Source organism: Erythranthe guttata, chromosome 8 (assembly GCF_056151865.1).
Source record: "Erythranthe guttata isolate IM_541 chromosome 8, IM_541, whole genome shotgun sequence".
NCBI classification, from domain to species: domain Eukaryota; kingdom Viridiplantae; phylum Streptophyta; class Magnoliopsida; order Lamiales; family Phrymaceae; genus Erythranthe; species Erythranthe guttata.
In genome coordinates, this window is record NC_142540.1 from 14,659,959 (window position 1) to 14,672,805 (window position 12,847).

The following is a 12,847-nucleotide window of genomic DNA, read 5'->3' on the forward strand; positions in this document are numbered from 1 at the left end:
CAAATCCGAAAAAGCCATCCATTTCCGTTGTGGACAAGGATCTTCAGGCCAAGTGCATCTAAATATAATACCACAAACTACTTCCTCACCTGACGCTCCATCACCATTCATACTCGCGTACAAATCAAAATGCTCATACAACTCAACAATTAAGTCCCTTCTCACTTCAGGCCATCTTTCTTCATTCGTGCACACAGCTTCGGCAATACATCTCTACCCACAGTTACCATCGGGCATGACATTAACATATGCCGTTATGGTGGCCGCGATAAAATGGGAGAGGAATGAGCAAAAATTGATTTCTTGTGTACGTGGGTCCGTAGTGGAAGTTGATTCATTCATGAAATTGTTTTATCATTGCTTCAGTCCTGTCAGGTTGTGACTTAAGTGATTTTTCTTCTTCTTCTTCAATACTCATGGTACTCCAAAATCAATGTATGTCTGCGACGGTAAAAGTATCCTTGTCTCAATTTTTTTTGCAACTTCGCTCGCGCACGGGAGTCCATATGTACGCCTAAGACTGTGTACACAACCAACAACATTTCAATGCATCATGTGTCACATTGCATATTAAACCTTGAAAACATGGATAGCGGCACAATGCAATCGGATTTTGGCTGATAACGAGAAATCCACCTTCAACTGATTGTTTTGACTCGAAACTAGCAAATCAAGCATGGTTTGTGCAGTGTCAACACCTCCAGTCAAAGATGCAAACCAACCTTTGGACGATGAATGGTTTCTCTCCACCCTATTCCAATACAACCACAGTTAATATGGAACAAAAATAAAAATTATATAAATTGATCGTATGTTGATTGAACGTGTACATGTTAGTCGACGTATTACGAAAATGTCAGAAATCACGAGTCCATGCTCGAACAAATTTCTCCTTGTAAATTAACCATGTATCCTCTAGGTACGTTATCAACCTCGTATTTCCAGCAATGATTTTCATCAGTTTGTAGTAATTTTGCGCATACTCTTCTTTGGTTTCCGAATTTACTAAAGCCTCCCATTATTTTTTCCGAAACACTACACCATGCTTCATGTTGCCTCCCATAAATCTCATCGCATTTGGCTCAACGTTTCTGTTTATATGAAATAAACATAATATGTGGTTCGACTACAGAATTATATGCGGCAATGCTTTCAACAACCCAATTCCCGTTCTGACAAAATCACATGTGGATCTACACCATCCAATAATTCTCTCAAACACCATAAAGCCCACGAATACGAGTTTGTGTCTTCATGCGACAAAAATGCAACAACAATCGTGAAGTTCCTTCCAACAGGAGTAACACCAATTATTTCCAATAAAGGCATCAAGTACCTAAATCAAAATACAATAATAGTGTTATCATTGTGAAACACTACACACATTTTATATTAAAAATTAAATACCTATTTCATGTTGGTTTTATAAGTGCAGTCCATCAATATAACATGCGGAAATAAACGTAAAACTTTGATCGAATCGGGGTGCGCAAACGTCACGTCGGTCATAGATGTTTTTTCTATTCATCAGTAACATTGGCCAAAACTTGATGATGTTTGCAGTTAATGCATGTGTAGCAACAAATTCTTATCTACGATTTAGACAAACAAGAAAAACTTGCACAAAGGTAATTTATTGAATTAAAATAAAATATTGCGGGTTACAAACTCTAATTTAATCCTCTGATTCTTCTCTCCAGAACAATCTGTGTTTGACTTTGAATTTCGGAGACGGGTCGTTGACTTGATCTTCTCCGGATTTGATTTGGATTTGAATAACGTCTTCCGAGGGTCTTGCGACTTGAATCTCGGATCGAAACGCTGAAGAACGCCTTGAATTTGATGAAGAACGACTTGAATATTGTAGAGAGAATTTTCTCCTACGGTTTTTCTTCTTCTTGAGTTGTATTTTGAATTGTGTAGAGAGGGTTCCTATTTATAGTGGTAGAATAAGAGTCCTACTTAAAGTCTACTTGATGACGTGGCGCGATTTGATTGGCTCTCTTTAAATTGATATTTATCTCTTATAACTTGGAAGAGAAGAAATAATCCTATTGGCCAATAATTAATTGATAATTATCTCCATAACTTATTTTGTAAGATAAATTATAATTTAATTTAGACACAATTTAATTGGCTAATTTAATTAACCAATTAATTAATTTTATGTGTCTACAAATGCCCCCTCGAGACTTGTTCACGGACAATGCATCTTGGAGTGGATGAGTCTCGATAATTGCTCAACTTTGATTGCAGCTTGATCTAGCAAAGAACATATATCTTTTGAAATCATGACTGAACTTAAGAGATTCTAAATTGCCTACGTACCCTATAAAGGGATCATGTCATAACGTAGTTCAAAATATATCCTTTTGAGGGATGTCGTGCACAGTTTATACTCATGTGGACAAGGAGAAACATTTGCAGTTTAAGCTCGTACTGAAGGAGCATTTGACTTGAATTTGTAGATAGTTTATGCTCGTATCAGGAGGCTTGACTTGATGTGGACATATAGATAGTTTATGCTCGTATCGAGGAGCCTTGACTTGATTTGGATATGTAGATAGTTTATGCTCGTATCAAGGAGCCTTGACTTGATTTAGATATGTAGATAGTTTATGCTCGTATCAAGGAGCCTTGACTTGATTTGGATATATAGATAGTTTATGCTCGTATCAAGGAGCCTTGACTTGATTTGGATATATAGATAGTTTATGCTCGTATCAAGGAGCCTTGATTTGATTTGGATAGTTTATACTCGTATCAAGGAGCTTTGATTTGATTTCAACTTGTCGACACTTTAAACTTGTGTTAAGGAGCACTTCATTTGATTTGGACATGTAGACCTTTTAAACTCGTGTCAAGGAGTATTTCACTTGATTTGGACTTGTAGACCTTTTAAACTCGTGTCAAGGAGTATTTCACTTGATTTGGACTTGTAGACCTTTTAAACTCGTGTCAAGGAGTATTTCACTTGATTTGGACTTGTAGACCTTTTAAACTCGTGTCAAGGAGTGTTTGATTTGGACATGTAGACCTTTTAAACTCGTGTCAAGGAGTACTTGATTTGATTTGGACATGTAGACCTTTTAAACTCGTGTCAAGGAGTGTTTCACTTGATTTGGACTTGTAGACCTTTTAAACTCGTGTCAAGGAGTATTTCACGTGAACTTGAATTTGATATGTGCTCGTAGACCTTTTAAACTCGTGTCAATGAGTGTTTCACTTGACTTGGACTTGTAGACCTTTTAAACTCGTGTCAAGGAGTGCTTCATTTGATTTGGATATGTAGACCTTTTAAACTCGTGTCAAGGAGAATTTCATTTGATTTGGACATGTAGACCTTTTAAACTCGTGTCAAGGAGTGCTTGATTTGATTTGACTTGTCATATTGCATAGGGTGTTGTTTCTTCAAAAGACTTGCCCCCATCCTCGTGATCTTCTTGTTCTTCTTCGACATGTTCTTCATTGAGCTGGTACGACTTTTGGAATGAAGGTTCTTTGACTTCATTTGCAGTTATGCTCAATTCCATATCATGTGCTCGAGTGGCCAACTCTTCAAAACTTTTAGGTTGAATTCCTTGAAGGATATATCGGAGTCCCCATTGCATTCCTTGGATGCACAGTTCAATAGCTGATGTCTCGGGCAGTCGATCCTTGCAATTAAGACTCAAATTTCTCCAACGGTTGATGTAGTGGATGACAGGTTCCTTCTTCCATTGGCGGGAATTGGTGAGCTCAATCATACTGACTGTTCTTCGAGTGCTGTAAAAGCGGTTGAGAAATTCTTCCTCCAAGTGCTTCCAACTATCAATGGAGTTTGCCCCCAAATCGATGTACCAATCAAACGCGTTGTCTTTGAGCGATCGGACGAATTGCTTGACGAGGTGATCTCCGTACGTCCCGGCATCATTGCAAGTCTCGACGAAGTGTGCCACATGTTGCTTGGGGTTGCCTTTGCCGTCAAATTGTTGAAACTTTGGAGGTATATAGCCCATTGGCATCCTTAGATCATCAATCCTTTGCGTGTATGGCTTGACATAGGTTGATGGAGACTTCGAGCTTCCTTCCAACTTGTCTTTGATGGTTCCACTGATCAGTGTCATCACTTGATCTACATGAATCATCCCTTCTGAAGAAACTTGAAGTTCTTGAGCTGGAGCCTTCTCGTTTTCAACTGATTGTTGCTTTGTGGATGTCTCGACTTCGTCTTGAACCTCTATCTGATTCTCCACAGCTTGACTAGCATCGGCTTTGTCCATCTTGTTGATCAACTCGGCAATTTGAGAATCTCGTTGTTGAACATGCTTTGCGAGTTCCTCAATGGCCTTTGTCAAACTTGCAATTTGCTCCTCCATGGTTGTAGCGTTTGTTGTCATGACGGATGCCACCTCTGAGTAGCTTGATGTTGAACGAGGCGTGGGCTGTGAAATCTCTCGTTTTGAACATTCCACGTCTGCGCTTGTGTTGACAAGAGGTGGTAAGCCTCTCTGAATGGTTTGAGGCGTCGAGTTAGTCTCGGAGGATGCTTGCAGCTTCTTAGCCATACTCATTGTACCCAAGCCCACACTGGATGAATCCGAAGTAGCAATCTTCATTGTGAACGTAGAGCAGTCACTGCAACACTTCGAGGATCTTCGAGAGAGAGAAGAGATGAGAGGTAGAGATGTCCCACCGGGCGTGCCAAAATTTGTAGCAACAAATTCTTATCTGCGATTTAGACAAACAAGAAAAACTGAACAAAGATAATTTTTATTGAATTAAAATAAAATATTGCGGGTTACAAACTCTAATTTAATCCTCTGATTCTTCTCTCCAGAACAATCTGTGTTTGACTTTGAATTTCGGAGACGGGTCGTTGACTTGATCTTCTCCGGATTTGATTTGGATTTGAATAACGTCTTCCGAGGGTCTTGCGACTTGAATCTCGGATCGAAACGCTGAAGAACGCCTTGAATTTGATGAAGAACGACTTGAATATTGTAGAGAGAATTTTCTCCTACGGTTTTTCTTCTTCTTGAGTTGTATTTTGAATTGTGTAGAGAGGGTCCCTATTTATAGTGGTAGAATAAGAGTCCTACTTAAAGTCTACTTGATGACGTGGCGCGATTTGATTGGCTCTCTTTAAATTGATATTTATCTCTTATAACTTGGAAGAGAAGAAATAATCCTATTGGCCAATAATTAATTGATAATTATCTCCATAACTTATTTTGTAAGATAAATTATAATTTAATTTAGACACAATTTAATTGGCTAATTTAATTAACCAATTAATTATTTTTATGTGTCTACAGCATGTCTGTAATATCTAAATTCATCGTGGATAACTTTATTCTTAGCTTGTGAAAGCAATGACATATATGGTCTTGGCATTGTTGGAAAATCAGCCAGACCCTTTTTTGTTACTCCATAAAATATTCTCTATTTCTATAAAAACAATTTTTTTCAAATCGTCTTCACTAAGATGCAAATATGTCATATCACAAAGATATAACAAATATTAGATCTAATATAAAATATGATATTGATTATGTTAGATATTTAATATGATCTACTTCACACAAATAAGTAAAACGAAACTTTAATAATATCACCATCAAATATGAGTGTTCTGCTTATGAAGAATATCATCACTCAAGTATCGTCATCTGTTGTTCCAAACAAATTTTGATTTGAGAACAATAAGGTTGCAAATAAATTTCTCAAATAATCAGATGATAGCCGCTGACATGCTTTTCGTTATTCAATCAATGTATTCTTTGTCATCACCCAACAATCATATAGCATAGCAAACATCTCTAAATGTAGGATAAAAAACTCAATCTATTGAGTTCAAATGAGAATAAGAAATATACATCTTTGATGTATTCCGAAATATTCTCAATTAATATATTTCACCACTTTCAGGGCATACGTAATGAATCCTCCCAACCAAAAACCCTTACTTTCTCGGATACCACTCATATAGATGTTCTTTCTATACGAATTTCATATAAAACTGTATATTTTTTATTTGGAGATATTTTTATTTGCTTCTGCCAATGCCAAAAAATTGCCCATAACTGATTCAATGGGATCATTATCTCTAAAATTTAAAATTTGCTCTTCATGCAAATAAAGGATTAAATGTTCAGCGAACGACTTTCAATAATGAATAGCGAAAGAAAATAGTAGTCATACCGCCTCACATAGTGATAAATATTTGCAATCATAATATAATTTTATTTTATATTGACATTGCGATATATCGGTTGTCAGTTGAACTTTGATAAAATTACACAGTGCCCCGATCATGACATTTATTCACATACTTGATCAACTACTCAATTGATCTTGGTTCATTTATATGGCATTGAATTCCATGAGCATATATGTATTAAAGGGAACCACAAATCAATTATCAACGATAACAACACATTTGTTGATGCTTACCCGATTGTATCTCCTTCTATAAAGTGAATATCCATCTTCATCGTGCGCAATCGCTAAATGTTTTTGGAAAATACTTGGCACAATTTACATCGTGCATACATGGGGAAGATTTTATATTCACCACTTAACATGGAACATGTATCATAATAGATTTAATTACACAATCGTAAAGGTATGGACCATCATGTTCATACGGAATGTTAGCAAAAATAATTGTCAGTATCTTCTGGATTTGAATATTTGTAATCCCGATGCAAAAAATGAGTATATGAGCATGCAATAATCCTCGCTTCTGAAACACAATATTGCATGATAAAAGAACAAATCAGTTAATATCAAAACTCTATGAAGCTATTGTTTGTGAAACGGCTAAAAATTGAAAATTATATCCTGCGTCAGAGGTTAAAATATAAAATTATTTCAAAAGAAATTAAACTCCGTAACTTTTTCATATAAACAAAATAAATTACATATGGGTTTATAATTAGTATAAAGTAGACATCTCTGGCTTATGGCTATTTAAGATGCAATATCAAGTCTAATATTTTTATGCAGGTACAATGTGGTGATGTGGAGCTTAAGAGGAAAATAGATGTGAAGATTGACCATCTTTGTAACAAATATTGAAAAGCAAATAGATAGAGAAAGTTATAGCCAATATCTTAACAGGATTGTTCACCCTTTTTTTTCCCTAGAAGTTGATTTAAATTTAACATTATCTAGCTAATATTTTTCCTTATTTTTTTTGAAGTGAATATTTTTCTTTATTAGTGCGTATGGTTTTATACTATGAGACTATGAGTTATCAGTATAAACCACCTTTAGCATTTTATTAATAGGAATAAGTCCAACAACTTTTTTCTTATCAGAGCAACTCCAATGCTAAATATTAAAATTGAATTATCAAATATTTATTTGATATTTGAGATCATATTTTAATATTGATTAAAATTCATCTACTCCAACCATGGTTATGAAATTAATTATCAATTGGAAGTTTATGAGTGATTTTATTTGTAACTGTCACATGTCAACTTGTGATTGGATGTTTAGATAGTAACATTTTTGATAACTCAATTTCCAGCAAGTATATTTACATCCCAAGATGTGAATTATCAAAATAGAACCCTCATTTGATAACTTCATTGGAATTAAAATTTTCTATTTTTTAGTGTGTATATGGTGGTTAAAGGTTTTGATATGCCTAATTGGATCAACCCAATGGGCCTACAATTTCTTAACGTACTGGGTCACGGGCCCAACTTTGAAGTCCATTACAACGAAGACCCAAACAACTTCAGATAATATTTGGGCCCGGCAATCTCAGTTAATTGACTTCAGCTCAAACAACAAGGTATTTATAAATGTTTTAACTCATTTATCAAGGTACGCCCTTATTATCTGAGCAAATACTACAATTTGTATTCTCTCAACTACATCTACTATCCGCACGTCTGACTTGAGTGTTGGAGGGGATTCCGCCGGATCAACCCCCGGCCTAGTTCATGTGTTCTATGTTCGCAGGTATCTCAGGACCATCTAGCTCGTGAGTTAGTGATCCAGTTTGCTCTCCCAACTTATCCTACCTCAATTACTTAAGGTGATCTAACTTTAGCATCATCAAGTTTGAATACTCTATCTGATAATCCCATTGGCGTTGCTCTTAGAAGTAGATCCAACCCTTATTTTATTCTAAATGTATTTTTCACTACTATTTCCTACTCATGACCCACTATTTGATGCTCTTTTCAATTTTTAATTTTCATCTATTTAATTCAAAACAATATATTTAATTCCCAAAAAAGAAATTAATATTTTTCTTCAAATTCAAATATAAATTTTCTGAAATCAACTACAAGTTTTTCATCAACTACAAGTTGATTTTTTTTCCCTAGAGTCTACCATAAATTACCTTAAACAACTATAAAATTGTAGTGTTCAACAGCAGATTTACCAAAATTAAAATCAACTAACAATTATCGAAATCAACTACCAATTATTGAAATCAACCATAAAAAATATTAAAATCAACTAAAAAATTAGCAAAATCAACTAAATGTTATCGAAAACAATTACAAAACTATTGAGAACAACTACAAAGTAAAGATATTTAAATCAACTATACTTTTTTTTAAACGACTACAAAACAAATACCACAATAATTCTAGCGAAACAAATTCCAACGAATACAACAACAAAAACACCATCTTCGTGAATCACCTTCGCCCCCACTCTCCAAAAAGGCACAATTCTCATTACCGACCTCAAGAATGTGAATGTAAAAAAAAAAGAAGATAAATCAGAGATTAACCATTGGAGCCTCACTAATGGTGTTATCAAAAACCCTACCCTCTCTAATGACTTTGGCGGCTGCAGCGGAGAGCGCGACGGGCGGAGGTGAAAGGGAAGAGATGGAGGCGGTGTTCAGGTGGAAGGTAATACACCTCCGAAACACAAGTCACACATCCAATGCCATAGCAATTCCCAAGCAACGACTTCTCCTGCGGCGGCAGGATGGACGGAATTGACTTTTTGATTTCTTATGTTTTTCATCTCTGCTTTTATTGAGATCTTGTCGCCGGTGTTGAATCTCAATTGAAACGGAGTGGTGGTGGTGGCGATTAATAAGGGCAAAAACGGTGGGACACCGGTGGCTGAGATAGAGAGCGGCGGAGGACCTATAGTTTTAAAACTGAATCTGGCGAAAGAAATAAGGTGGTTGGTGGCGAGAAAAAGAAAAATGGGAGAAGAAAAATAGAGTTTCACGTAATAACATATCTAAAAAAAGTATATGGCATGTGAGGGCAAATTATATATATTGGGTATTGTTTTGCTGATTATTCATTTAGTTATACATAACACGTATATAATTGAATATCCCCATCTCCCATATACACACTCATAATTATCTCTCTATGCGTTATTGTCCATTTGCATTATTTCTCTTTCTCTTTATTTTGTTGTTATTGTACTTTATTTTATGGGTCCATTTGATATACACCCTTAAGATGGAAAATATATAGGGATAGGTCCACCCCTAAAATTCTTCCTTTGAGATAACCCCCTAGAGAGGCAAAAGTACTATTGTGCCCTTATATCCAATTTTTACCCAACTGCATTCAGTAGTTTTGCTAACTGCATTCAGCATTATGGTCAACTGCAATTAGCATTTAGACCTGCATTTATCATATTATCAGATTTTTTTAATAAAAAATTATAAATTATTATTTTATTATTATTTTTTATATATACCTCTGTTGTATTTTTAATTTTTTAATTTTTTTAATTTTTTAAAATTGTTTAATTTTTTGTAATTTTTTAATTTTTTAATTTTTTTAAATTTTATTTTTTTTAATTTTGTTTCAATTTTTTAATAAATTTACTGTATTGAAATTGTTTTTTTTTTTGATAATTACTGTATTGAAATTGACTACACATGACTATTGTATATATATATATTACATATGATTATATAAAAAAAAACTTCATCTACACCAAAAACAAAAATTCACAATTTAAATCTTGATATTATAAATTAATTAATACCCAACAAAAAATTGGAAAAACGCAATCATCAATATCACTATACATCAGAAAAAACACATAACTTATATAGCTTATATATAACAATATATTACTACGAGTTACTACACGTGACTATATATGACTACATCATGTATATGACTACACATGACTATATATGACTACATGTATATGACTATACGTGACTATATATGACTACATGTATATGACTACACGTGACTGTATATGACTACATGTATATGACTACACGTGACTATATATGACTTGATAACGCAAATCTCTCCTACACTGAAACAAGTACAACCAAGTTACGATCGGGAAAAACATTCTGCAATTGCATTACCCGTGCTCTTATTGGAAAAAAAAAACTATAAATCAAAAATCGTTAGAAACATGGTAAAAAAAATTATTTAAACGAAACTAGAATTCACACGAGCCTATGGCAAAAAACTAGTAAACCTTCCCATCAAAAGAAATGCAAGGAGGGCGGCTCAAGCTTGTATACTCATTTTATCTGCTTCTTTCTCTCTCCGTAACACGGATTTTTCATCATCCTGCACAACAAAATTTCATATGTCAAAGACACTGTGTATAACATATAAATTTGAACACTGTCTCACCGAGCACAAATATTTTTCATCGGCTCGATTAGCCAAAAAGATAGAACACATAAGAGAAATCACATCCACTTGATCCTCAAATTTCAAACCATTGATTCAAAATATAGATCAAAATACACAATAATATATGCATATGTTCTTCAACAAAATAACAAATCATCATCATCATCACTCTACATTAAAAAAAAAACCACATAATCCAGACATGACTATATGTTACTATATATGACTATCTATATGTTACTATATATGACTATAGTAACATGTAGTAACATAACTATATATGACTATATATCCATAGTGCCCTATAGTCTGAATGAATTTCACTTCATAGCATAATTTTCCCCATAATTCCTTACTGTATAGAAGTAGTAAAAACAACAATCCATGTGACAAAAAAATACGAGTTAGAGAAAAGGAACATAAAAATGGAAAATGCAATTATGCACATTTGAGAGTTGACTTTTAAGGACATAATAACCATTAGACACTTCAGCCAATAACAGCCAATAATAGAGAAAACCACATCATTTGCATCTTCAAACTCCAAACCTACATTGAGTATCTCTATTTTGTTTGGAAGCAAAGAAACACAATAAGATCGGACTTCTGATTCCCACATTACACTTAAAAATAGTATTCTCAACAAAATAAAAAATAAAATCCTAGATCTAGTGTACTTCACCAACAATCAACCATAAATAAACATGTATGATGCTTATTATATACACACATATACACGTTTTAATGCGTGTAATATGTAAATAGAGAAGAACTGTAAGAGAGTGTACCAGAGAAGGGTGATTTAAGATCACTGAAATCGATGTCGAGAATAAAAAAAGAAGTATTTGAAATCTGATCAATAGTTTCTCAGTAGCGGCTGCGATTGGAGGGGTCCAAGGCGAACGGATCCGCCGGAGGAGAACGAATCTATGAGGTTTGAACATGTCCGACGCCATTGATACGACACCGTTCTTCATCTTCTCCGTCGAAATCGAAGAGCGGCGCTTGCGAAATCATGCGGATTTGCGAAGGGTGGATCGGCAGCGACGATGGCGGCTTTCCCTTCTCTAAGGTGAGATGGTTTGCGGCGGCGACGACGTGTATGGAGGTGGGCGGCGGTTGTGGACACGGGGTCGGATTCATAAGGGGGGTGTGGTCGGACAATATAAAGGGATTGATTATTGCTTTATGGTCCATCATCTTAATCGGTGCAATTAAGAAAATGGATTTAACAAAGCTAGTGCTTCTGGTGTCAGGGTAATAAAATTCTACCTAATTTCTAGATGGTGGAGCAGCTCTTGGAGGCGGAGGAGATGTGGGTGGGGAGAAGATTAGGTTTTATCTGGAGAATCAAATGAGAGAGATCGGGAATGACCTTATTTCCCAAAAACTGCACATTAGCCTATTAAGGGTAAATCAGTCATATCACATGGTCTCAGGGGGGTCTGACTAATTAAGATCAAAATTTGGGTTTTTGACTAGGATAGAAAAAATCATTGGACCTCCTCATATATATTTCCAAAACTAGGGGGTTATCACTCATTTACCCTTATTTTATAAATCATCGAACTAAAGAGCAATTAGCCGATTTACTACACTACCTTATTTTTAGTTACTATAACTATAAATCTTAAATTTATACTATGAACACTTAAGTGTGCTTTAAAGGTAAGAAAATAAGAAGTTGAATAGATACCACACATTCTCTGTAAGGGGCCATTTGATATACACCTTTAATATGGAAAATATACAGGGCTAGGTTCACCCTTAAAATTTCTGTCTTTGAGATAACCCCTAAAGAGGCAAAAAGACTATGCTGGCATTATATGTAATTTTTGCACTAACTGCATTCAACATTTCCCACCAACTGCATTTATCATTTTTCGTCTTTTTTTTTACTTTTTAATAAGTTTTTTTCTTTAAAATAATAAAATATAAATTTAATTTTTTTTATATTTTTTTTTATGAATTGTTTTCCTGAAAAATTTATTGTTTCGAATATGCTATCTATGATTATATATGACTATAGTCAAATATAGTCATTTCTTATTTTATATTACATTTTTTTACATTTTCAACTTAAAATTGTATAGTCGATTATACAATATAGTATAGTCATATTTATCAAATTATATAAAAAATGAATATTATTTACGAAAAAAATCTGTCAACATCACTGTACATTAGAAAAAAAACCTACATATCTTATATATAAACTATACATGACTGTAGATGGATACAAATGA

The 12,847-nt window shown here is 34.4% G+C and overlaps 1 protein-coding gene and 1 long non-coding RNA gene across 2 annotated transcripts; both read right to left on the minus strand.

The window, feature by feature from the left end:
• Positions 1–3,318: 3,318 nt before the first annotated feature.
• On the minus strand, positions 3,319–4,598 carry LOC148768582 (uncharacterized). Its single transcript, XM_088821280.1, has one exon. The coding sequence runs from the start codon at positions 4,596–4,598 to the stop codon at positions 3,387–3,389; it is 1,212 nt and encodes a 403-aa protein (XP_088677406.1). The 3' UTR covers positions 3,319–3,386.
• Positions 4,599–9,957: 5,359 nt separating this feature from the next.
• On the minus strand, positions 9,958–11,736 carry LOC148768583 (uncharacterized). The gene is made up of 2 exons (XR_016033167.1): positions 11,390–11,736; positions 9,958–10,532 (listed from the first exon to the last, which is right to left on the minus strand). It is a non-coding gene; the product is annotated as an uncharacterized LOC148768583 (long non-coding RNA).
• Between the last annotated feature and the right edge of the window lie 1,111 nt (positions 11,737–12,847).